The 27,036-nt window shown below is 42.9% G+C and overlaps 1 protein-coding gene across 1 annotated transcript in view; it reads left to right on the top strand.

The window, feature by feature from the left end:
- Window positions 1-27,036, top strand: part of ANTXR1 (anthrax toxin receptor 1) — a 118,992-nt gene that overhangs the window by 14,370 nt on the left and 77,586 nt on the right. The window contains exons 3-9 of the mRNA XM_019545887.1: window positions 1,344-1,415; window positions 6,404-6,485; window positions 7,361-7,394; window positions 8,800-8,879; window positions 10,671-10,739; window positions 13,232-13,312; window positions 22,974-23,034. Of these exons, the coding sequence (XP_019401432.1) occupies window positions 1,344-1,415; window positions 6,404-6,485; window positions 7,361-7,394; window positions 8,800-8,879; window positions 10,671-10,739; window positions 13,232-13,312; window positions 22,974-23,034 (479 nt within the window). The remainder of the gene's footprint in view (window positions 1-1,343; window positions 1,416-6,403; window positions 6,486-7,360; window positions 7,395-8,799; window positions 8,880-10,670; window positions 10,740-13,231; window positions 13,313-22,973; window positions 23,035-27,036) is intronic.

Below are 27,036 nucleotides of genomic sequence, written 5' to 3'. Positions count from 1 at the left end.
GGCTGGGGGAGCAGGTATGGGTTAGGGGGCTGGCAGGGTTCCCCCCTCCCCAAGGTCCTCTCCCCACTTCTCCAGCCCCACCTCCCCTGTCCCCACTTATCAGCTCCGAGTCTGGTCGCAGCAGGGAGCTGCAGCCACCCAGGACTTTCTGAATCATCGAAGCTCTCTGAGTCTTTTCCGAAGATTTGGAGAGCTTCAGATCGATTTGGACCTTTTAACTGGTCTCCTGATTCGATTTGGATTCAGAGATTTGGCCCCCAAATCAGGCCGAATCTCCTCCATATTGAATCGGCACCTGAAGCCTCGCACAGCCCTACTAGAGACTGTATCCTCAACTGGTGTACAGATGTGTCTTGATGCACAACAACTGAAGAATTCACTATACATCTCTTTCTGGAGATGATTTGTGCTCTTGTTTTCCTGAAATTAATTGAAGTCTTTGCAGTGAGATTACTGGCTAAAAATGAGCAGGTTTTGGCCCAACTATCCTAGTCTCCAGGAGATGGACTAGATGAATAATTAGTCTTTTTTTATATCTCATTTCTACCTGTAGAAATACCTATAATTAATACTTCTAAGTCTGTTGCTTCCTGGGTGTATCTACATGTCACTGTATGGTGATGCTGCTATGGTGCTGTGCTTTAGTACTTCCTTTTGGGAGTACTAAAGGATTGCACAGTATGGGTGGTTACTGCACTGTGCGCGGGGTGCATGGGTAGATTTCGTTGCTACAGTGCTGTAGCAGTGCAATATACCCAGGGAGCACACCACAGCAGTGCACTATACCTGGGGAGCACACTGCTACATCGACGTAGCTGGCAATCACATGTAGAAACATGTGATTACTATGTCATATTAAAGCGGATGGGCAGGTTATGATGTAACTCCACCTTGGGGAGCAGTTTGCTTCTCCTGGGACTAGTTCCGCCCAGTATCTTTCTTGTGAGTGAAAAGACCTGTAGGAAAGTCCTTGGACCAGATGTCAAATGAATAAGTGTTGGAATGCAAATTAGTCTCCCCGCATTGCCACATGATATTGTGATCACCTGAATTCCTTCCTTCTTGTGTCTGTGGCATAGTGGCATCATGGGAATCATGCCAACACAATTAGCATTCACTTCCCACAGCATTATAAAAGGAGATGATATGGCATAAAACTCCTATCTATTGATTCTAAGCCTCGCTGCCTATACCGTCATCCTTCTATGAAGCGATAGACATAGTAGCAGCTGCAGGGTCCCTGCTTTGGTTGGGTGAATGGTGTGCTAGGCACTATACATACATATGATGAGAGAGTCTTTACCCCAAAGTCATTCACTTTCCACTTTGTTGTCCTTTCCCAGCCCCCAGCTGAGGATGTCCTTTATTGTTTTCTCAACAAGAGGCTCCACTCTTATGAGGTTAACTGAAGACAGGTAAGAATTCTTGGGACGGTGACTCGTTTGTTTGTTTTTTTCACTATTCTCTTTTCCTCTGGCTAAGATTTTCTGGGAACAGCTTGGTAACTTCTTAGTAATTCTTGTCTTAATTGTTTCTGTCATGTGGCAGTGGTGCTAGACTTCTGGAGGCACAGACTGGCTGACAATTTTTCACTGAAATTTTTTTCCCTTAGTGGAAGGTGGCTGTTTTGACTTGACACAAGTTTTCATGGGGCACTTCCAGTCCCAAAGGGTATAATCTAGAAAACTGAAAACGTTTTTTTCCCCAAAAAGCCAGGACATAGGGGTTTTCTGATGAAAAGTCAAGATTATGTAATAACTCCCCCCTCCAGTTTCCAGCCACCCTGTGTAGAGGTCAGATAGGAAACCCTAGCCCTTGTTTGGGGTTTCAGTAGAGAAATGAAGGCTGGAAGGAGGGGTAACTGGAGAGGGAGAGGAAGCCAACCCTCCCCCTGTAAAGTCCTTAATTTCTTTTGTGATATCACAAGGTCCTTGTCCTCTTCCTACTAAGACATGCATAGTTTCCCCATAACCTGTCCTTCTGCTTTTAGTTTTCCCCCCATTTTCTTAGCTGTGTTCCTATTGTACAATTCGTCTCTTACTCCTCCTCTCAGCTTTGCACCATCATTTGTACTGTTTTTGGTTCTTGAAATCCTTTCCCCTTCTACTTACCAGCTCACGTGAATTTACCCTGCTTGAACCTGCCTCTTACAGAAATCTTCATTATGTGGATCTCTTTCTTTACCGTTCTCCTGATGCCTTCCTTAGTCTACTTAAAACTGTTGCCCCATGTCCTTATAGTGAGTTCTACTAGATGTGGTTGGATCTTGGATATTCTGTGCCAAAGAAGACTTTTGGCACTTGAGCAAAAGGAATGATCTCTTCACCACCAACAATAGTAGGCAATCTTTTTTATGTTGACTACTTGGTAGGGGTCTGGCTTTACAAGCATGTTCCAACTTGTCATGTCTCTGCTTTCCTCCTCTTTCTGAAATGGCAGGCTCTTCAGGGTAGAGGAGTGGTGTTGCTGGAAATTTGAAAAGTGTTGTTTAAAAGTTCAGTGTTGTACACTTAACCTCAGTAAAGTGATCCAGAATGCCATTGGGGGCTCAGAAGAGCAACTGAACAAGCAGGTCAGAGGAACTTGATTGGGAGTAGTTGTTATGAAGGTGATCTTTTCTCTGTGTGTAACTTCAAAAGCAAAAGGTATATGGGAATCCTGCCTTTTCAAAGAGTTGTGCACTTGCATGCTGAGAGTAGGAGAGACATGGGAAGGATACATGTAAGACTTAGTCTGGGATTTGTCATCAAAGTTGCCTAAGTAGTTTGGACATCCGGTTTCCATTTTGATCTCTCTAGGTAGTTTTGATGAAGTCACAGCCTCACACATGCTTAATTCTGTATTTTATGATTTTATTTGAGCATCTTGGAGCTTTTCATGGAGCAGAATCTCTGCTCTGAGGGGAGACTAAATGGTGAGAACAACCCATGCTTCTGTTTATTCATAGCATGGGAACTACCTTTACTCTCCTGTGAAATATCTATAGGTGGATCATTCACCATTTCAAAAAATGAACAGCAGCCAAAGTAACTTCTCTCCTTGTCCACCCCCAGACAGCCAGAACACAGAGCTGGCAGCGGGGTCCATAGCTAGCTCACCCCCAGAGGAAGCACCTGTGCTCCAGACTTTGAGTGTTAGCCAGGTCTGAGCTGTCTGAATTGCACATGTGAGGTGTTTGACTTGGAGTGTGTTGACAAGACAAAAAAGAAACAAGTCAAGGCAAGAGAGACCCTCCTCCCCCTCTAATTCCTCCCACTTCTGATTCCCTCATCTCTTCATGATAAAAGATGAGGAACTGGGTAGCTTCTGCTGTTGCTGCCAAAGGCCCTGTGTTTTGTTCCATAGGTCTCTAGGTTGCCTTTTTCAGGCCACTGTGCTTTGGATCCAGATTCTCGGCCTATTCCAAGTACTGCATTGAAGTGGGTGTTGAGCTGTATGAGTATTCACGGGTATTAGTAATGGATGTTACATTAATGCAAAACTTTCAAAAGAAGGTGATTCTAAACAAGGAGCTTTAAGGTAGACAAGGGATCTAGGTGGGTTACTGGACCAGACCACTTTTTAATTATAATGCTTCTAGGATGTTTTCTCATCATTCCCTTCTAGACCTAGATCTATTGTTCAATAAAAGGAGCAGGAATATTCTTATTGAATTCAAAGAGAGGTGGATCAGGTCCTTAAACACTACCATTTCCTCTCTTAACTTCATTGCCACGTGGAACAAAAAATATATGCAACATATGCGAGTGCTATATAAGTAGCATCTGTTTTACATATTGGGCTCTTATGAGATTGCATACAGGCATAGCTGTTAGAGTTGAATTTATAGGAAACTGGCTACTTTCCTGTGGTATAGTCTCCATGCATACCAGCCTAAAAAATGTCATTACAGTTGGCCCCCTTGGCGTAAAACGTACTCCCCTGCCATTTGCTGTAATACATGAGGATAATGAGAAAATGAATGGTATTTAATACATATATCAGAAGAAACCCTAACCCCCTTCCTAATTGGCAAGGAGATTTTTGTAAGGCTACAGGTTACTTGTAAAAAGACATTACCCATGTATATGAAACGCATGCATTTATTTCTTTTCTCCATGGGTAATCTATAAACTCCCCACGCTGTCCTAGAAAAGATGTTCGCTCCAAGCAGGATAGAAGAGTGGCAGTAGCCAAAACTGAGATAGCAAGAGGCTGTAGGTCTTTTGTTTTAATTGACAGTGACAGATAGAAGTCTATAATTGGTAAAAGGTTTCTCAATTATTTTTAGCAAGGCAACCTGGGGTAATACTTTAGTTTGGGAAGAGCATGCTGTCGTTGTAGTATACCATGCAGTATAGTATACATTACAAATGGAAGGACGACTGCTTACATGGGATGCTTTGCCTGTCAATCACCAGCAAAAGGATTTTATCAGTGAGAAGCTGTAAAGATCCAGGGCTGAAAGAACCTGAATCAGCCTGAAAAATGTCACTGAGGTGAGATGTTTGTTTAAAGGACAAGGGATCTTGTTCATAAGACCTGGCTTCCTGGACTTTCCATTTCATCCTCTCTCTTCTCTATCATTGCTGAGGTGTCCGTTAGAGTTGGATCAAATTAATTTCTAGTTTAACCCCAAAGCTCCCTTAAAACAAATGGCATTACATCATGGAATACCTTTTAATATCTAAAATCAACCAGAATTTCTCAGTATTTAAGTTTTTTTTTCTATTGTGATTTCATTCTTCATATCCTATGTTCCCGTTGGCTTCTGGCTGGGACTAGCAGTGGAGGTATCATGATATCTAAGGAAGTATGTTCTGTTGATTTTGTTGACCTGAAGGTATCATTTTTGAGGCCTTGCTGGGCCCTGAGATTTGTGGAGGGGAGGAGAGAGCCTCTCTTTCTACCTGAAACTGAAAAACAGTAGTCCCTGATTTTTTTATTTTTTGATTTTTTTAATTGTCCAGTCCAGGAAATATTCTAGAAGGCAAAGGTTGATGTGTGTAGGGCAATGCGGGTAAAAATGAATTCAGCCTCAAAGCCTAGAGTGTCAGTGTGGTCCAGCCAAGAATAATGTCTTTATCCAGTTCCCATGAAGATAGCATTAGTTCACTTAGAGATACTGCACTCTCGACAAGACTCTGTCTTGCTTTGAAAGGCACTGATGTCTGCAACTCAGTGAAACAGTGCAAGGCCCACCCCACTGAATTTGATCTGTCAGTATATCTAGGTGTCCAAAAGATTAAAAGAGACACTCTGAATCATGAAGCCTTTCCCATTAGCTCATTGTTCTTGAAGCTGGTTTGGACAAGAATTGAAGGGGTTGTATTCACATATCCTGGAGCCTGCAGGATGATTTTAGATTATCTATATCACTTTCATGGCTGTTTTTATTCAGTTTGTATCCTCATCCAACACAACTGAGGAAGAGCCAGATGCAAGTCAGCAGCTCCACATGTACATCTTGAGAATAGGCTGAGGTTATTAAGGGAATATGTGTTTAGAGAGGTATGTTTGCCAGAATACCAAACTAGGAGAGATTTTTCTGTTGTGATGCTTTCTCCAGGCTGTGGGAATATCAGTCGAGAGCAAATCCAGTCTGTCTTTCACACCCATAAAGAGAAACTCAGCCAAACATTCCCCTCTAACCTCATTTTTTTATTTTTAACAGGAGGCATTTAATTATTTTAGTTTTAACAGAAAGGCCTTAGCCAAAGTTTGCTTTCCTGTAGCACTTAAATGCTTGTTCCAATAATGTGTTGCTGATGGGATCTTTAGGTATAACATGCTAGCATTTCTTTTATTCACTTACAGTAAGTAGTATGCTCCAAATGGAGCTGTGGGACCTGGGATGATTCCCAAATGGGGGAGTTATCTATTTAGAATTGCTGCCCTAAAGGCAGGGATACCCAAAAGAGCAAAAGGAATTAAATACTCAGATTCAATTCCTTTGAGTTCTTTTGATAATCCCAAGTGCAACTGACTTGTTGAAAGTAGGAACCAGTCCATCTTCCACTATACCTACCTTCCACAATATAATGGAAAACCATTTGCTGCCATTTGGTTATTTTTTTAAAAAGTGGCTTTTTCCCCATTTGTCTCAACTGCTCTGAGCTATTGCCCGCTCTAAACTAGAGGTGGATGTGAGCTTTCACAGTCAGGTCCAGGTTTTAGCTTCTCTAAAATTACAGTGGGGTTTTTGATTGGTATCAGCTCCCTTTAAAATGCTTGTTTCAGGAATTTGTAATCTGAGTGCTTCCATCAGAAAATGCTCTTAAGTGTTAGTGAAAAATGATGATTAACTGGGTCATTTTCTTCCCTGCATGCACCCTGCCTTCTACATATCCATCTGTGTGCCACTTCCTGGCCAACTTTGACATCTGTAAATAGATCTAAGAGTGTGTCCATGTGAATCTTTCAGGGACCAGATACGGCAAGGCCTAGAAGAGCTGCAGAAGGTTCTGCCAGGGGGTGACACTTACATGCACGAAGGATTTGAAAGGGTAAATAGACCAATCTTAAATTGCATTTGCAGGGTCTTTGAGCAAAAGCAAAGGGATTAACCAAGCTTCCTGCCTTTCCACATGGGTAAGTGGCATCCTAAAGCAGAACAATTGATCGGTGGGTTCTGTAAGCAGGTGTTGCCCCGATGAAGCTGGCAGAATTTGGGTTGGAATAACCTCAAGTTGTATCTTGCCGTGTCCCTGCCTTCACTGCTGGGGACCTCACCTTCAGGAGTAGGAAGTGGGCATATAACAGCTGAGCACTGGATGTGCAGCTCCAATTGGAGTTAAAGGGGGAGTAGAGCAACAAGAGACCCCAGGCCAGCATGGAGCCTTGGTGCAGTGGGCAAGCTGCCCACCTGGAAGCCCTCTCTTCCTCTGGTCTTCCACTGCTGAAGACTAGATCAGGTCAAACGTTTGCATCTGAACTCCCCAAGGGTGTTTTTGTGTGTTGTTCCCACCTCCACTACTTATCTTCTGAAGGATTGGGGAAGCGTTTATGTCCCACTGATGAAGATGACTTGAATTCCTGTATTACAGCACACTCCAGGCTGTGTAGAGGTCTAGCTGAGAACTGAGATGAAAATCTGTCTAGGAGCAGAACTCTCAGATCCAAAGATCCCCCAAATTTTGCCAGTGCTCGAACTTCAGGTGCAGCTTTAGCCCCATCTTTTCATTCCAACCTGAGACGCACAGAGAAAAGGGTCAACAGTTTGAGAGGATCTTCAATTATAGAGTAGATGCTACATATGCTAAAAATGCCATCTCATGCTTCACAACTTTGCCGTCACTTCCCATCTCTGCACATGTCTGGAGCGATCACTAAGTACCACAGTTATTCAATTGTTACTAATACTGTTCTGATTTAATTTCAGGCAAGTGAACAGATTTACTATGAAAATGTTCTAGGTAAGAGAGAACTGCTTGAGTTATTAACTGCCCTTCCCTGCTGCACGTCCCCCACTCCCCCTTCTCTTTATATTTTCATAGATTTCATAGACATAGGGCTGGAAGGGATCTCACGAGAGCATCAGGTCCAGCCCCCTGCCCAAAGGGCAGGAAATCAGCGGGGGTCAGATCACCCCAGCAAGATAAGCATCCATATCTTGCTTATGTGCTTGACTTCTGTCCAGGACCCACGCTCCTGTTCAGGAAAAGGTTGTGACTAATCCCTTTTACAAGAATTCAGAATACAATGACGTCCTAAAGAGGGCAGGGCAGAACTGTAAGGCACTAGACCTATACCTTGAATATGTTTTATATAAAAACAACAAAGAGGCTTGTTCATGAAAAGATGTAGATTGTTGCTCAGTGGGATTTTTCAGAGATGCTTGGGTACCTAATTCTCCATGCTCTATCTCCACCTTTTTGTGTGGCTTCTGTCAAATATTTCATCATCACTAGAAATCTTGAGATGTTGTTCAAGTTCCACTTCGCTTTTCAAGAATCAATTAATAGCCCTAATCATAACAGTCCAGTTATTTGTCATTGGCAGTTTTCAGAATATCCTTGGTTTCTCCACAGCAAAATAGCTCACAACATATTCTTTTCCCATTTGAAAACCAAACATTTGAAAAAAAAAAATTGAAGTGCAGTTTCATTGTTCATGTGTAATCCAGGACATCAGAGCTCTTTCAGATTTTGAGCAATGTGCTGTTGCCAGAAATTTAAATTAATCGTAAATTAATCATTGCTGCTGTAAATTTACAGTAATAAAAAAGAGCCCCTGTGCTACAGTCAATACAGTAAAGGATGATTCCAGTCTTCCTGTCATAACTCTACTACCAGTAAATTGTGAAAGGACAAGGAAAAATTAAAAGAATTTAAATCATTTTTCTACCAAAATCTTATTAAATATCAACTCAGCCTTTGTAGCATAAATGGAATGTCTCCCTGGGTTTTGAGAATTGATAGATAGCATCAATAAAACAGGAAACAACTGGAAATGCTTTTAAGAAGTTTGTAAATACTGCCATACTTTCAGTCAAACTATTAGGTTGAACTACTGTAATATTTATAATAAGCTGCCAGGTTAGAATGACTGAGTCATTTCTGTAATGAGCAGAAGATAAGTGCCTAGAAAATAGATGCATGCAAGAAACAGATGGTATTTAGAACTGGCAAAAAAAATTTATCATCGACATTTGGGGCTTTTTAAGTGTGGGTTGTTAACAGGGGAGCTTTTATCAAGTAAGAAATGTAACACCTGTGTTCCTCTTAAGCCTGCAGGTAGCTCATTAATTGGGTGTTGTGTTCATCCATGTAGTACTCGGTGCCCTTAAATCCTCTTTGTTCAAGAAGTTTGTTTGTTTAGGTTACAGAACTGCAAGTGTCATCATTGCGCTAACAGATGGTGAACTCCACGAGGATCTCTTCTTTTATGCAGAGCGAGAGGTAAAAAGATTTTCAGTCCAAGCTCTTGAGCTAGCAGGTATCAAAGTGTCTGTCTTTGCTGCCAAAAAAATAAAGGATACTTAGGCAAAGGATTGTTTTACCACCAAGGAAGTTCTCAAAATTAATTTAAATGTATATGTTCCTAAGGCTAAACATGAGTGGAAACAACTTGAAGACTTTAGGTTATAATAATGCTCTTTCTAAAGCAAAAAAGCACAGTGCCAAGAGTGGTTCTTGAGCTCAGTTGGACTCTGATGGACTGGACAATTTAGTGTAGAAGTGAGAAAGGAAGACCCAATGGACCAGTATTTTAGGGGTTAAACCTTAAAGAAGGATCAGGTTACATTTGATTTTAAAAAGCAAGCAAAGCATTAGGGATTTTCACTTCTCTCCCATATCCAAAACATCATTAGGTTAACATACCTCATAGATTATTTATTAAATAAGGTAAAATTCAGCACTGAAACAGGCACAAGAAGTGCTCGTATTGTTAATATGCCTGGTTGATAGCGACAGCGATGTTGCTAGGGAGGGCTGCACTAATTCCACTCAAGATGCTGTAAAATATAAATTATGATAAATTGGACCTGGAATGAACTATTAAATAGGATCTGGTTTTGGTATGCGTGCAACTTTTCAACGATTATCCTTCCAACAAAGTGTAAGTTTAAATCCAATAACAATAAAAAGGATCACTATATTGTAGTGTGAAAAACAAAATTGCTGAAACATGAATCCTTGCCAAAAATATACCATTCCAAATCCCTAAAGTTCAGCTCCAACTTCCCTGGGGATCTTTGATTTCAGAGTGAAAACAAGTTTGTTTTAAGAGACGAATGAAGAAAATTCTCTGAAGAGAAATTCATCAAGAGGGGAGGTCAGAAGTTTTACATGTGTTTTGTTTGAGGGAGGTACAGGCAATAAGGTATTGGATTTTAGCCTTGCAATACAAGTCGCTTTACTTCTGTGTACTTGGCTCTCCATACTGTAAAACGAGGATAATGTTGTTTGCTGTTTGTAATACATACTGATACTTGTAAATCAGAACTGCTATAATCTGGTGCAAGTGGACTTCCATGGGAGAGGGGGGATCAGGTTCTCAAGGACCTGGGTATTACAACTGGCATAAAATTTGATGAAACAATCGTATGAAGGATAAAAATGTACAATGGAGGATTTAACGCATAATACCGCTGATTTATGAACATTGAAGGTGACATTTAAACATGCATCTATTAAAGTTATTACCATAGTTTGTATATAAAAAATGTGTATAAACTATAGGTTGCTGACCCAATAGGCATGGCTCAAAATACTTTAAAACTTAATTTTGTCCAAAAATTATGTAGCCTTTTTCTCTCCCATTCTCTGTGATGCTAGAAATAATTAAGTGCTAAACGCTTCCTGCCTGGTGGTCAGCAGAGATGTATTAAAAAAAGGTTCAATTTTTTTTTCAGCTTATCAATTGTACTTAGACATTATGTAAACTTTGAGGGCACACGTCAAATTGAAATGGCTGCACATTGGATTTATTGGGTGAAAGAACAAATAGTGTATCATTTTTCCTATCCAAGCAAGCATCCACAGCTGTAGTAACAGGTACATTTTTGCTACCTGAATTTAAGACTACAATTACTCTCATGGTTTTAGTCTACCCTTTTTTCATGCTCCCAATTGTTGATTTTGAGTAGAGTTCTGCTCCCAGCATTGCAGCAGCATTAGAGCATTAAACATGCAATACAAAATGCACCATAATCTGCATCCCTAATGGGCATATCTCTGTTGTTCCAGGCTAATCGATCAAGAGACCTGGGAGCAACAGTGTACTGTGTTGGAGTCAAAGATTTCAATGAAACTCAGGTAAATGAGTCGTAACCTTCTTAGGCATTTAGCAAAGGTGGACTAGATGGCCAATGTCCCAGTGTTTTATAGAAAAGTGAAATTTGCTACTGCTGCAGAAGCTTTTGGCATTCATGAAGAGAAAGCCTTTCTTCCTGACTTTTAGAGGTGATCATGAAAAGCCCTGAAGCATGCGATTGCCCCAAACCTGCCACGCTGCAGAACAGTTATCTCTGTAACTCGACATTTTATATTATAGAGTTCTACCACTAATTAAGCATTTGCACATTACCAAAATGAAGCATTTCCACGTTTCTGAATAAAGCATTTTCTGAATTCCCATTCTTTGGTGAATTTAAAAAATAAGCTCTCTTCCTTTTGATTTGGACTGAAAGGAAAAATGACAATTTCCTACAGAACTATTTCCTACAGGAAATTTCACTTTCCAGTGCAGCTTTTGGGTTACTGGTAGACTCGGTGATGCTCCTGATCATTCAAAACTCAGTCCATCCTGGCAGAAAACTAACTGTAGAGGAGATGACATTTCCTTGTTTTGTTATAGATTTGCAGAGCATTTCTACTTTGAGCTCATAGTGAAATACTGTGTGGCTTTAAAAAATGCCCCACAGAGTTCTGTATAGATACCTGTGGGGGGAAAAAACCCACTGAATGTTGTACAGCTCTAAAAGCAACCCACCGGATCTGCTGATGGGACTGGGAAGCAACGTAAATTGGGCTACATCCTCCAAAATATGGGTTTATTTGGATCCCGGGCTATCATTTAGGTCTCATAGTGGACATCTGATGAAGCAAGAAAACAAAACGTCTGTAGTAAGATGGGGAATGCGGGTCCCACTTTGCACTGGGAATATCTGTACCTGTGTAGCTGTGCCACTGTAGAGTCTTAATGAAAGTGTCTTACTGTAACAGTTTTACAACAGCCTGCCCAGTGCGCAAGATGTTTGCCCTAGAAGCATGTACTGCTTTACTCACTGGACTTGCAAAAATCTGTGGTATAGAGAAGTTCCATAACACGACAAAGGAAGAAAAAAACGGGGCAAGTTGGGGGTGGGGGGAAGAGCTTTAGGGGTTGTAAGCTTGAAGCCCCCAAGATAACCACAGCCTGAAGCCATCGAGGCATCAGAGAGATTAAGTAGAGTTTGATGATAAAACCCCGTTGTTACTTGAAACCCCAGAAGGCTCTAGAAGCCAGACCAGAGGGAATGAATTCCGGAAACTATAAACATCCACCAATATACTGTAACTGCTGTATCTTGGCCTGCGATCAGTATGCAGCTTTTCTAACCCAGCCCCCTAGTGCATGGGAGACAGTGGCTGGGAATATTCCCTCTAGGCACAAATCAAGTAGGGGCAGGAGGGGCTTTTTGTGTCTGGCACTGAGGGGAGAGCATTTATTTTAAAGTCCTCTCTAAGTGGGTATTTTTTATATCTCTAACTGATTGCCAGGAGCTGGAAGGGTGGGGCCTGCTGGGTTTTGGGAGGAATGTGTGGCAAGTAAGGCTGCCTTCAATTTGCATTACTGCAGGAAAGGCCAAGCGCAGGCCTGCTGAGTGATGTTACCCCTGCCATTCAAGGGAATTGCTAAAACAAATGTCAGCCTCGCAGCAGTAAAATTTGATTCTGCACCAGCTGATGCATGGAGAGCTCATTATCCCTGAACTGTTCTCACCGATCACCTTAACCCTTAGCGCACTGAAGATGAACAAATCGGTCTTAAGCTCTTCCGATTCTCAGTTCCTCTCTTCCCAAACATGTGAGGCCCCAAACTGTCCTTCTGGTACTTGTTTGCTGCTCTTGCCACCTACACATTCTCCCATTGAGCCCCAGGCACCTAAACCTGCCGGATGCAAGACAGAGGGGGGATGATGCCTTCTACCCCAATTGGGAGATTATTGGTTTTTATGGGCAGGTCTCTGCACAGAGAAGTACGGAGGCAGGGATGTAGCTTCTAAGCGTGGGAATGTCTCCATCTTTAAGAAGGCTGCTCACATGCTTGAAGTTCTTCTGCATGTGCTTGTGGGCTTTGCTGACTTGGTTCTGACAGTGCCACTCAGAGGCACTGGGTTTAATTCCTAGGATGTGCCATATCCTGCCTCGCATCCAGGAACCATCTCTGGTTCCCAGCACTGCCTAGGCTCAAAGTGCAAACTGTTAAGAAATTGGAGAAACAATACAGCACGTTAGCAAGCCACACTCTGTCCAGTGCTTAAGATATTTATTTTATTTATTTTGATTTTATCGTGTCCAGGAACAACCTCCGATTCCCAGAACTGCCCTTTAAAATTAACTAGGTTCAAAATGCAAACCGTTAGATAATTGGAGAAACATTACAGTGTGTTAGCAAGCCACGCTCTGTCCAGTGCTTAAGATACGTATTTTGACGTGTAAGTGGATTTAACGAAAGAGCTCTTCTCATTTTGCTGTCTATTGGCTAATTTATCCCATGTTTACTTTTTCATTTTTTTTAACTGTTATTTTTGCTGCTCTGTCAGCTGGCTCGAATTGCTGACAGCAAGGATCATGTCTTTCCTGTGAATGATGGATTTGAAGCACTGCAAGGGATCATAGACTCTGTAAGTATTAATCCTGGGATTGCTTGTGTGTATATTTGTACATCTGAAGCAGAGGATTTTATTACTCTTTTCTGCTGAATAGTCGCCACCACTTTTTGTAATTTTTCTTCGCTATAGTCCGATGGTGACTTTGACCCTGTTTTTCTTGTACGAATGTTTCTATGGTGAAATTACCTGGTCACATATTAGAACTGGGCATCAACGAACAGAAACAAATACATAAATTACATTCTCCTCTCTTTTGGCCATAGCCTCTCCCCTGCACAAGGATCTAATTGCAAGTTTCACAGTACACACTAGTTCTGGTGCCCCCGTTGGCTGCAAGAATTACTTAGCACAAAATTCCAGAGAGATGAGCAGCAGCTACCGCAAGTGTTGCTACCATCATTTTGCACATGAAATAACTCAATGGGCGGAGGGGAAGGATTAAGGTCACATGCTGGGTGAATGGCAGAGGAGCAAATAGCTCTCCTGTCCTCCTGGTCCACATTAGGACACTTCCCTTCCTGGAAAGAACAAGGCCTCTGTTCTGCTTCTCCACCTTCTGCATGTTCAGTATCCTTTTGTCTTGGCAACTCTACTGCACTACTCCTTGACTTTTTGACTCTGTGTAATATCCTGTTCTTCAGCACAGCTCTGTGTTATGCAACTGCCTAGATACTTGACTTAAAACTACACCAGAGAGAGCACTAGAAATGATCATTATTTCTCCTCTTCACTAAAGAAGCTGCAGCAGTGAGGTGATGGGAAAACAATAATATTACTGGCTGTCTTGGACTCCTACAAAGCCAGCCGTCTTCTCTTGGAAGTTCTCGGTCTCTTAAACAGCCCATTTCTCTTCAGGGCTGGGATTTTCTGCATAGCAGTGTTATGAAGCAGTTAAGGATACAAAATGTGCCAAGAGGGTTGTGATAGTGCAGACCCTAGTACCAAGAATGGCAAGAGTGTGGGTTCCTGGAGTAAAGTAGAGCTAGTAGCAGACAGTAGTGCACACCACAGACAAATGTACAGGCCCCAGCTCCACCTGCCTTGGTTTAGAATTAGGATTAGAGTTGGGTTCACAGCTCCAGTGGTTCTCTGAGCACTTGCTGTCTGACTTGAGGCCAGAACAGAAGAGCAGAACTAGGAGACTGTATTCTCCATTATCAAATAACAGAGTGAAAAATATTCCAAGTATCCTCCTGGAAATGGCCTATTTTTGGATCATTTGGGATTATTTTCCTCCTTTGCTCACTTGTAGCCCATTACTATTCAAACTGTGTTTCCCACAGCTACAAGAGAGACGGGGAATCCTTTTAGAGGTGTGTCGGGAGGTGGGGAGAGGGGAGGGTGTTATCCATTTAGCATGGCCTTTTTTGTTGTTGATACAAACCTGGAACAAATGGGCTGGATTCTGCTCTGGGCTAGGAAAGTCAGGTTCGCAAAGAGGATCTCAGATTTCTGTGTTTAGGGTAGTTACATGCTATCCTGACCGCATAATATCAAGCAAAAACTGTTCCCTCTGGGACATGCTTTATTTTCCATAGCACTTTTACTCGTAGGAAAAATTTGATCCTATAGCTATTACTGGTTTTCCTGACATTCTGAAAACATGGGGCTACTGCCCCAAATTCTCTTAGACTATCAGGTGTTGTGTGTCATATTGGAAAAACAAAAAAAACAAAAAATGAGTCTTGGGTCTCGGCCTTGCACTGTCTTTGCCAGCTGCCTTTAATGAAATCCAGAAGCAGCTCTCTGACTCTATATGGTTGTATGTAATAAAATCTGAAGACTTCAGACTTTTGGGGAGTCTTATTCAGAACTAAATCAGTTGACTGCTGTTGAATTTACCAGCTGTAACTGAGCAGAGTCTCCAGAAAGTGCAGCACTTCCAGGACCATATTTGCAGTGGGTTTGTGAGTAGAGGACAACAGTGTATCTGCAAGATCAGAATGGATTTTCTGTAAGAAATGTATGCTTTTTGGTCACTGGTGCATCAAAAGAAGCTCCATCAACATTGCCTGCAGAAGATCCTCCAAATCCAGTGGGAAGACAGGATTAGCACCAAGATTAGCATTCTCCTACATGCAAACACAATGAGTATTGAGGCAATGATCATCTGACACCAGACTTCCAAACCAATTTTTCTTCTCGCAGCTCAGCCAAGGCATACGCTCAAGAGGAAGGCAGAGAAAGCACTTCAGGGACATCCTCAAGGCCAGCCTAAAATAATACAACATTAATGTCAACTCACGAGAGACTATTGCCCAGGAGGAAGAGTCTGCGGCAGGGATCTCAGTACTTTGAAACCTCACAGCACCAACTGGAGATGGAAAAGTGGGAGCGGCAGAAACACCATGTCACAGACCAAATCAAGAATCTAGCACCACCCACCCTGCACAGAAACACATGTCCGAGCTGCAGTGAAATCTGTTGATCCCAGATAGGCCTCATCAGCCATCTTCAGATGCACATGTAGCAGGCTCACCTTTCATAGCTTGGGTTGAGTCCCAGGCTTGAGAGCCTGCTGTTCTTGATTGTTGGAGCCCATCCACCAATCAGGATGCAGCAAGAGAAATAAAATCATGCCCCTTTCCTGAGGGGAGGGGGAGAACCTGATTGAAGACTGCAACACTGTCAGGTTGGAGAACTTCAGGGGCGGAGCCTTGGAGCATATAAAAGGAGCTGCTGCCCTCCATGAGGGGCCAATGTGGTGAGGGACTCGAGAAGAGCGGAGCCAAGAACAGCTGGGGAGCTCTCCCCCAGCGGGCAATAGGCCCAAGGCTCCTGAAGCCGCCACTGGAGGAGCAGCCCTGGGAACGGTGCGAGACCGCTTGGGCTGTTGACAGCACACGGGGATGGTGCAGGGAGGCCCGGCCCTGGGAGTGGTGTGAGACTGCTCGGGCCCATCATGGTGCGCGGTTCGGTGCGTGGAGCCCAGGCAAGCAGTGGCTCGAGCCTGCAACTCTGGCATGGGCAGTGGGCCACACGGTGCGTGGAGCACCGCACAGGGCAAGGGCCTTGGGGGCTTCAGTGAGGTGGCTCAGGCCACATCTCCCAGCAAGCGGCCAGGTCCCACAGTGTACAGGGTGGCGCATGGGCCCGACCTTGGAAGCCAGGGAGCAGCGGAGGCTGCTTGGGTTAGCCACCCGGCGTGAGGATGAATGGACAGAGCCTGAAGGGCCCAGCCTGGGCTAAAAGACCCCTTGGTGCTGAAGCCAGGGCAAGGGGAAATAGTAGTGCTGCAGCGTGAAGCCAGCAGCAGTGGTGCAGCCGCTGAGAGGAGCTGAGCCCTGGGTGCACAGAACGGGGCACAGGGTGAGGAGGAGCCCAGTGGCGCAAGAGAGGCCTGGAGAGGCGCTTCAGCAGAGGTGACCCCATCGTGCTGCACCCTAACCATCACCACCTGAGGGAGCGCGAGTCATTGGGCCCTTGGGTCCCACAGGGGAAAGATGTTTGGGGCAGGCAAACCCAGAGAAGGGGCTGGGTGAGCATCCCCCTGCCTAGTCAAGGCCTTAAGGGGAGAGGCCCCTGGTGCTTCCTGGGCACCCCCCAAGGGACCCCATTGGAAGGAGAACTATCTCTTGCCATGGGTCAGGGACTATATTAAGGAATAGGTGTTATTACAATTGTTCCTGTTTACGCCTTATATTTTGTAATTGAAATGTTGTATTGTGTTGATGCTGCTGAAACTGTTTTATTGTGATGGGTAAATAGTGTTATTTAGGATTTGACCTTGGTTAATGTTCACTGTGTAAATATATGTATATGATATTTAGCTTTATGCTTATGTATATTATAACTCAATAAATTGTATATAGTTAAGAATTTTGGGCTTGGGCTAACTCTGTAGATGAAAGAGGGATCTGCTCGAAATTCTGGCATCCCTCTCACAGTACCCCCTCCTGCCTACACATCCCATCCACTTGTGAACAGGGCACACCCTTGGGTGTACCCAGGTTACACACAGATAAGACAGTCGTGAAAGACCATCATCCCCAACTGTGAGGGATTGCCAAAGCAGAGCATCCAGAAGTGATTTTGTCACTTTCAATGGGGCATTCACATGACAGCAGCAGCAGGTGGAGAAGCAGTAGCAAAAAAACATGCTACACCATGACCAGCTACCTGCAAAAGGAAGGAGTTAGAATCCTGCTACAAAGAAGAAGGGGCATCAGTCGCTTGCAGAACAGCTGTACTGTCTGCTGCTAAGTAGGAAAGGAAGGGTTTTGTTTTTTCCTTTGCAAAGCAGACCCTTTGAGTTTGAAACAAAGAAGCATGGCACACCTGCTCATGAAAGAGAGTATACGTCTGTCCTCCATAGTGCAGCCTTTGCCATTCCAGCAGGGCTAATTACCCTAGATAGAGCTTCACACTTATGCATCTACATTTCTTCTGATATCTGACTGAGCTAGAGTGGGTACCTGCCCATAGCACCAGTGAATCTTGGATGACTGGCAGCCAGAAACTCACCTTTTAATCATATCTGCAAGATGGTGCCTTTTGCAGCATGGCAAGGGCACCTAACCATGGGCAGAAGCTCTGGTTCAGGAGTCGCACCAAGACCATAGTCCAAGCAGAGAAAGGGAGACAAAAATGAAATGGTGCAACCTGGGAGGAGTGCAGACTTGGTGCAAAACTCCAAAGTGTACCTGGGGAAAAGGAATGACCACCTCCCTCCCACACAGCTCCCCAGTACACAGTCAAGCTGTTCACACTGGGCTCTAGGGAACATTTTAATAATGCTGAAAATCAAGACACACACTTACGTAACAGAAAATCCTCAAAGATGTCTGCAATTCCCTTTAAAGTTGAGGAAGCCAAAGATGCCCAGGACCATGCTATTTTGAGCCCTTTTGGGCTTCCTATTCTCTCCCTTCAGTTATGGATGAGATGATCATTAAGAAAACCAGTCGCCTTCTCGCTCTTGATATCCCTGATGAAACAAAGACTGAAAAGGCCTGTGTAATGAGGGTTTTGAGCTTGTAAGAAGAGGTGGGAATAGGGGGGAAAGCACCTGGTCTCTTTGAGCTGGAAAGCAATTTTGTAGAAAGTGCTTTATAGCTTTCTTTGTTACTGCAGTTTCCATGGGGAACATCTACAGATCATAACACATCAATTTAGAGCAAATGGAGCAAGTCCTTGAGTGAGAACCTGAAACATGAGTCTATCGGGAGCTCAGAATGTCTTTGTCTGTTTGGAGAGTGTTGCAGGCAGAAATGCGAAACAGCGTGAAAGTCAGGAGGAGACACCACCACCTCTTCCTGTACAGCTGTAACCAAAACCATTCAGTGAAACAGCTCTGGATCTCCTTGTACAAGCCAAAAGTTCATTTCAGACATGGGAAGGATCACAGAGAATGGAAACAAACCAACCATACAAATCCTGTGCGTGAGCATTAGGGAGGCAGCTGGCAGTACTGGAAGCAGGAAGAGAATAGATTTGCTTGCATCTTTCACTACATTTGGAAGAGATTTCAACAATTTGTATCTTTGATGGATTGACACCCTAATGTAAAATACTCATGTCTTTCAATCACCTGCTAATTCATTGTATTTTCCTGTCATCCTATCGTAAGATATGTAAAAAGACAGAACATGGGAAGAGCAGTTAAAAGCACATCTCAACCCTTACATTTGGTCTGCCAGTATGTCATATGTTTGCAATAGGAAACTTTAAGGTGGAACACATTTTTCTCCCAGTATTCTTTTATGGGTACAAGCCAAGGACAAATTCTACTCTACTGAGTTCACCCTGCAGGTGCATGCCAAGAACCAAAGCCGCCTTGTTTGGTGTAAAAAAGAGAATAAAAAAAAGTGTCTTGGGATTTCTCTGCACCATATCCGTGCTGCTCATGGGACTGCCACCAAGCAGGGTTCCCTATTCACTCACTCCCTGGAAATGAGTTTTTTCAAAAATCTAGTTGGTCTAATAAAACTTTTTTCAAAAATATAGTTCATCTAATAAAAAAATACCACCTCTACCACAAGTTCTGGTTCCCTGGAAATGAGGCATTGTAACTAACTGCCTTAGAGTAGTCCCAGCACATGTCCTAGCACCGTTCTCAGGCACTCACTTGGGCATGCTTCTTAGAATATGGCCAGGGTTGCTCGAGTGGGTGAGGTGAGCTGCTCATCAGCCTTCCAGGATACAGCATGGATGTGAAGTAGACATGCCCTTTCTCTTTCCTTGAGGTGATCATGTGATTTTTGCAGCCAGCTCCCCATGTAGGGCTCTTAAATGGCTCATGCTAATGTTGACAATGCTTCTATCAGCATCATGTATGCAGCTGAGTTGAGAGAGACCTGGTTATGCAGCCTGCAACACAGATTTCCTAAGTATACAAAATCTGGGGGCTGCCCAAACTTTCACATGATGTTTGAGAAGATCTTTTTCATACATAAAGAGCAGTTGCCTATCTTACATTTCTAGTTCATTTTCTGTGTGGTCATGCTTTATGATCGCTCTTTTCTTCCCACCCCCAAATCCATCTCTCCAATTTTTTTCTTCCTATTCAGCCAATGCTAGCAATGCTGGAGAGGGGAAGTACTGTGTAAATAAAATAAATTAATTAGTGTTTTATAATTATCTACAGATTTGGCTTTGCAGCATTTCGCAGAAGCTTTAGATAATCAGTACCTCCACTTAAGACTGAAGGTCATTCACACTAATATAGACAGACAGTAATTTTCTGCTACTTATCCATGTCCTGTTTGCTCATTAAAAGCTCCCAACTCAATAGAAGCCCAGTTAATAATAATAAAGAAGTCCGGCTGCTGTAGTGAAGAAACGTGGCTTAACATGGCACCTGATGACCTAGGGCAAGCCTCAATATTTATAACTGTATCATGCAGCCATACAAATGTGTTATACTTAGCACTGTCCAAACTGGCTACAAATAGTAGCTTAATAAGCTTCACAGTATCCTGTTGAGTGTGCAGCATGAGCAGTATTCCTATGGTGCATGCTGGAAGACTGAAGCAGTGAAACTAAACTTTCACTTCCATGGTGTTATCCCAACAAGAACGTGATTTAACTATGATGTCTGTAGAGCAGGCGTGGAATTAAGTCAAGGCAAAAGGACCAAATGCCACTTGGCAGATCCCAGAGTAAATGCGAAGTGGAACCCAGCAGGTCATCGCCTGAATGCTGGGCTGGATTGGTCATGAGAACAGAATTCAGTGGTCGGCTTGGCCCACTGAGTGCACAGTAGGAGTGATTCATAGATGCTTGGCTTGGAAACCAACTGAATGATCTCCTATGCTATTTCTTTGCCGCTCCAGTGTAGTTCAGCAGTGTACAGGTTCCTTGACTGGTATCACTTTCCACCATGCAAAAAGGGTAGGAAAGAGTTCCTGTTGAAATCATTACCTAATACTGACAGGACTTTATTAACAATGTTAGACTTCTAAGAATGTAGGCATTTTATAATTATTAAAAAAATTAAAAAATGTAAGAAATATTGTGAAGCCACAAGGACCAGATTTTTTAAAACTCTTGCTCACTGAAGCTGGCTAAAGTATGATAGGTTTTAAAACAACTGAATACAGGTTACAGATGAAAACTAATATTTGTTCTGTGCATTTAAAAAAAATATGTTTTAAAATCTTTGGTGAAAATATTATGCCAAATTTTACATTTTTGATGCTTTGTTGTTTCTTTTTTCTCTTCCAACCTCTCTCCCATTTTGCTGCTAAAAAGGATTAAGAAAATGGAAAAAATGCTAACCAAATAAAACAGGTTAAAAAAGATTTTGGTTTTAAGTTCTACCGAAAGACATTAAGGAAAATTTGGGTGGAGGGAGGACAAATGTCCATGTGAAGTCTCCATTTCTGAAAGAGAGTCATTTTCAAGGGGAAAAAATCTGGAAAAATATCAGCCTCTCAGTTATTTGCATAAACTAGTAACTTCCTTCATGAATGGTCAGTGGGGCCAGGCCACATATGATACCCAGGAGCATGTAAATCTGATACGAGAGTATGGCTGTGGGATGGATGGGATAGCATTTAGGGTGGTATTCTGGCATGTAACATATTACAGCATCTAGTCTTTTTTTTCCTGAAACCACTTTGAATCCTTCTGATGCTTGTCAGTTGTACTCTTGACTGTAATTCCTGCTCTCACTCTCTCTCCCCGCTTTTCTCTCTCTCTTTCTGTGTTTCTCCTTGGCAGTTCCTGTTTCCATCTGGATGGCCTCTTTGCTCTAGCAAAGCTTCTCTTTCTTTTCCCAAGCGCTGTCAGCAGCTCACATGGACCTGGTTCCTTCTGTCCCTTGGTATCCTTGCAGCCTCTGCCGTCACTACTTCTAAGTACAGTAACCAATAGGCTCTTCAAAAAAAGAAAAGAAAAAAAAAAAGAGAAACCCAAACTATTCCATAGTTACATCTGCACCTTTTGCAATCAGGTATTTCTGATGCACAGATCAGCTTGCAATTGCAGCAAAATCCCAGATTGTCTATTTTCTTAACATAATTTACTGTATTCGGTGTAATTCTTTCCCTACAGATGGTTCAGTTTAAGGTTGGGAAAAATATTTTGCTGCTGGATTGAGTCTCAGTACTTGGCTGACACTTGCCGGCCTGTTGCAGCTGGCTAAAACTTGATCTGCTGAAGTGCAGCCTCCTTAAGGAACTGATCGAAAGTGCTGCTAAAGATCCACAACTCCTGGTTACAGCCTGTCCATATGGTGAGGGGACTACTCAGTGCAGACAGTGACGCACTGGTGTTAGGAGTGGTTTGGAAAGAACACCTTGAACAATGTTAGCACAGCCTGTGAATGGTGATGTTCCCCACCTACTATATGAAGTTAGATGCAGTCAACTCAATTTTCCAATTGTTTGTATAGCTTGAAGCTTGTATTGGGTTGGTTAAATCAGTGCAGAAGTCCCTGCATACATATTATTTCATAGAATCATAGACAGTGAGGGTTGGAAGGGACCTCAGGAGATCATCTAGTCCAAAGCCCTTGCTCAAAGCAGGACCATCTCCAACTAGATCATCCCAGCCAAATGTACATGAGTTTAGCTTAAACATAGTCCAAATTGACTTAAATTAAGATGATACAACCTTTCCTAAAGATGAAATGAATGTATCCATACACCTCTTGATTTCAAGTTGTACCTTTCAGTACAGCTCTTCATGTCAACAAGTCATTAGCCTGTGGGCTGTCAAAGTTGAAAGGTTTTACCAGCATAGTTATGTTAATAGATCTATGGAAAAACAATTATGTAATTGTCCCAACAAAATTCCTAAAGCAGGTACATTGGTAAAATACCCTTGTGCTTATAGCAAGATAGCATGTACCTTGTGTTTACAGCAAATACTATAGTGTATTCTGTTTGAGTAACTCTTTTTAAGCTGCTACCTGATAATTCAGAATGAATGCCTTTCCCATTATAACTTATCAGCATTTTCCAGTATACTTCTAAGACTTCACTTACACCTGCAAACCGTTTTACAATACAGAAAAGCTCTTAGGGTCAGATTCTCATTTGCATCAATCTAGCACTTGTAAAGAGATTTAAAAGTATACGTGATTTGCAGTACAAAGGGCTCTTTTAGGGTATATGTGAGTAAACGTTTCCAGAGTCTGGTGTTTTCTAGAATGGCATGTACTCCCTGAGAGGAGAGGATGTTGAGATACTTCATCATGTATCTTCTTTTTTTGTTTCCTCGCTTCCAGATTTTGAAGAAATCCTGCATTGAGATTCTTGCTGCAGAGCCTTCCAGTATATGTGCAGGGGGTAAGTTTAAAGCCATGTGGACTACTCCTCACTGTTTATCAAAGTAGTTGTCTCTGGCCACCCATCCTTTGTTCCTAATGAGCCTAGAAAGGTTCAACTGACTCAAGTTAAATCTTTTTTTTTTTTTTTTTTTTTGGGGGGGGGGATGACATTTCAATCAAAGATTGCTTTTCAGAATGAAGTGTGCTTTTGTTATAAATTTTAGTCTCCATTCTTTTAATGAAAAAATCCCATTTTTAATGAAATTACACTGAACAGGATTGTTGCAGCCAACCTTCGGCGCAGCACCAGTTGGATGTGGACAGTATGGGTGATTCTATCCTTCAGGTTTAGTGCTCACACAAGTGTAGATGAGTGAAATGCTTTACAACAGTGCCCAGGAAGCTTTGAACTCAAGTCTCCTGTTCCAATGTCAGTTCCTCTGGCATCTAAATATTTCACATTCATGTTCCAAATTTAACCATTTTAAGATTATACAGGGCAGTTTTAAGGGACTAACTAAAACTGACAATCATACAGGTACAGGCCTTGAGCTAAACAGTCAACAAAAGTGTAAAGGAAATGCTGAGGATGCTTAGAAGTGCTTGTCTACCGTGGTTATGGTTAGTAGGGCTGTGTGAAGCTTCAATCCCTGATTCAATTCAGCAGATTCAGCCCGATTTGGTGACCGAATCTCCAAATTGAATCAGAGGACACTTTAATCTCTCCGAATCAAATCAGAACCCTCCGAATTGATTAAGAGAGTCAGAAAGATTTGGAGATTCAGACATAGACACAGCTGTAAATGTTTTTTCTACATACCTCTAGGTAGCAGGCGGCTCTTGAATGCTGCGATGCTGGGGCACATGGAGCATCCCACAGAAGTGCAGGGCATTCCCCAGTGCACTTGGCAGGAGACCCAGAAATGGACTAGAAACGCTTCTGGTCCACTTCCGGTTCTACCGGGGAGTGTGCAGGGAAGCCCCCCACACACTTCTGTGGGACGCTTCATCCACCCCAGCATCGTAGCAAACCATGCTGATATCTTGAGGTATGTAGAAAAAACATTTAAAGCTGTGTCTGTGTCTGAATTGCTTATTCTCCAAATCAGCATCAAATCTTCAAATTTGGATTAATCTGAATCGAATCAGAGACATTGATCCAAATCAATTAATCAAATCACTGTTCCTGATTCAGGCCGAATCCAAATCCGAATTGAATAGGGCTCGCTTTGCACACCCCTAATGCTTAGGATATAGTGCAGGTTTCTAAATACCAGATTTACAACTGTTGGAAGTGAACATAGTATTTCCCAGTTTGACAAAATCCAACCCCATCACAATGGAGCTTGAAAGCTGGTCCCAGCATCTTTGAGCTACTCTCTAGATGATTCCAGACCCAGCTGCTTCCCAGGAACTTGGCTCATTGTACAGACTGGATCCCAACTGCTTGTTTAATGCAGACCAGTTAACAAGGAAGAGGGGCCAGGATCAAAGCCAAAATGTGCAGATCAACACAGTGATTCAGTGGTGAGCTCTGCCATTAGCTTTCCATTTCATAACTTCGTAGTTCAAATAAGAAAGTAAATTATTATTAGTTCTTTGTGTTTCCAGTTCAGAACTATTTATTCTATTCATGCTTCCTGAGTTTCCTATTATTGGAAAGACTGTACATCTGCCTTACAAGAAGTAAATGTATAAGCAAAGCCATAGGTCACCAAACTAAACATTGGCAGATAACTGAATACAGAACTTATCCTTGGTATTGTGATTTTTTACTTAATGCTGAGCTTCTCCTGAATTAGTTTGTCTAATAGTTACTAGTATTTATTTCCCCTCCCAGCTTCCCATTGAAAGAATTTTTTACTAAAAATGTGGACTGTATAGTGCACTATCGACTGTACAGTTATAGTCTTGTACTTGGAAAGAGGACCTTTCATTCAAAAGAACTACAAAGTAACTTAGTAAATGATATGCCAATAATATATGGGGATCTCTTCAGCTCTGAAATGGAGGTGATTTTAGGTTGGGCATTGCAAAAGTCTTGCCCGAGTATGGTAACAGTTCATAAAAGTTTTGGATCCATTATGGGTCAATTTGTGCATATTTTATAAAAGGTTAATGCACAGTGACGGGACCCTTCAGTAAATCATTGATCAGTGCCACAGACTGTTGTAGTGTCACATGGATCAAAAGGTTACTTAAAATAATGTTTCTAATAACCTATAACACTTTCTTATGTGCTCATAGGCATCTTATTACGGTCTCTGTAACTCTTGGAGCATCCATTCATCATATATTTAAGTAGACTTAATAGAAAGTACACATGAACTCTGTATCTAAATTAGCAGAAGAAGGAAAGGGTAGGGAGATGTTGCACAATTACTCAAGTTAGGATTTGGCAAGGAAGTGATGCTACCCTGAAAAATGCCTAGGGGTTCTTTACTGACCATGATTATTTATCTAGGATATCAAGCTTATGTCTCATTGGCAAGACAACACCAGTGTCATCCTGGGCATTGTTTCAGTAATAACATACAGAAACAGCAACAGAGCTGATTGGAGGGTAACTATTCTGATGTGCAGCAACTTTAGAGGTTTTGATATTTGTTTTTTTTCCATAAACATTGAACCTTTTCACCAAAAACAGAACTGAGCCAAAATGTCCGTCCCCATCTCCCCCAGCATTGAATCCCGAGCTTTCTTGAGTCAGGCAGGAGGTGTAGGGTTAAGTGACTCACTTAAGAGGTGGGAAAACTAGGTTTGTATCCTTGTTCTCCCTGGGGTGTATTAGATAAGTCTGAATCGGGGTCAGTACTGTCATCAGTAGATGCACTAGTTGGGTATCAGGCATCCCAGTTTGACCAGTGCACTCCATTCCCCCCTCACCCTCACTGTTCAGCTATCAGCAGTAACTCTTAGGGGTGTGTGAAATGGGCTGTATTCAGTTCAGATTCAGCTCGCATCAGGGACAATGATTTGATTTGTTGATTTGGATTACTGTCCCCGATTCAATTCAGCCAAATCTGAATCTGAAGATTCAATGCTGATTTGGAGAATCAGCAATTCAGCCATAGATACAGCTTTAAATGTTTCTTCTACATACCTCAAGGTAGCAGGAGCACCTTGTGAGCACTGAGATGTGGGGGCAGATGGAACATCCCACAGGAGTGCAGGGGTCCCCTGCATGCTTGGATGCAAACCCAGAAGTGGACCAGTAGTTCTGGGACTGCCAGGGAGTGCGCAGGCCCCCTCCCCCCAGCTCTGTGGTTGGCCGTGGGGGGACCTCAGGTGCACCCCACAGACCCAGGAGGCACCAGTCACTGAGCCAGGAAGGCACGGGAGGGACTCCCTGGCGAATCCGCTAGTGGACCAGAAGCACTTCTGGTCCACTTCTGGGTCTGCTGCCAAGCACACTGGGGAGTGCCCTGTGCTTCTGTGGGACACTCCATCCACCCCAGCATCGCAGTGTTGATGAGCTGCCTGCTATCTTGAGGTATGTAGAAAAAACATTTAGAGCTGTGCCTATGTCCAAATTGGAGAGATTTGGAAAGATTCAGCGAATCGATTCAGAGGGTTCCGATTCGATCTGGAGAGATTAAAGGGTCTCCTGATTCATAGTTTCATAGTTAGTAGGGTTGGAAGGGACCTGAGCAGATCATCAATTCTGACCCCCTACCATGGGCAGGAAAGAGTACTGGGGTCAAACGACCCCAGCAAGGTGATTATCCAGCCTCCTTTTGACGATCCCCAGGGTAGGAGCAAGCACCACTTCCCTTGGAAGTTGGTTCCAGACCCTAGCCCACCCTATGAAGTAGCGCCTCCTGATATCTAGCCTGAATCTACCCTCTGTCAGCTGTGACCGTTATTCCTGGTCACTCCTGGCGGTGCTTGGGGGAACAGGGTCTGTCCCAGTGCCTGCTGGTCTCCCTTGGCCAGTTTATAGACAGCCACCAGATCCCCCCTCAGCCTTCTCTTGTGGAGGCTGAACAGGTTCAGGTCCCATAGCCTCTCCTCGTAGGGC

Source organism: Crocodylus porosus, unplaced genomic scaffold, assembly GCF_001723895.1.
Source record: "Crocodylus porosus isolate Cpor-Errol unplaced genomic scaffold, CroPor_comp1, whole genome shotgun sequence".
NCBI classification, from domain to species: domain Eukaryota; kingdom Metazoa; phylum Chordata; order Crocodylia; family Crocodylidae; genus Crocodylus; species Crocodylus porosus.
This window is presented reverse-complemented; position numbering and strand designations above follow the sequence as displayed.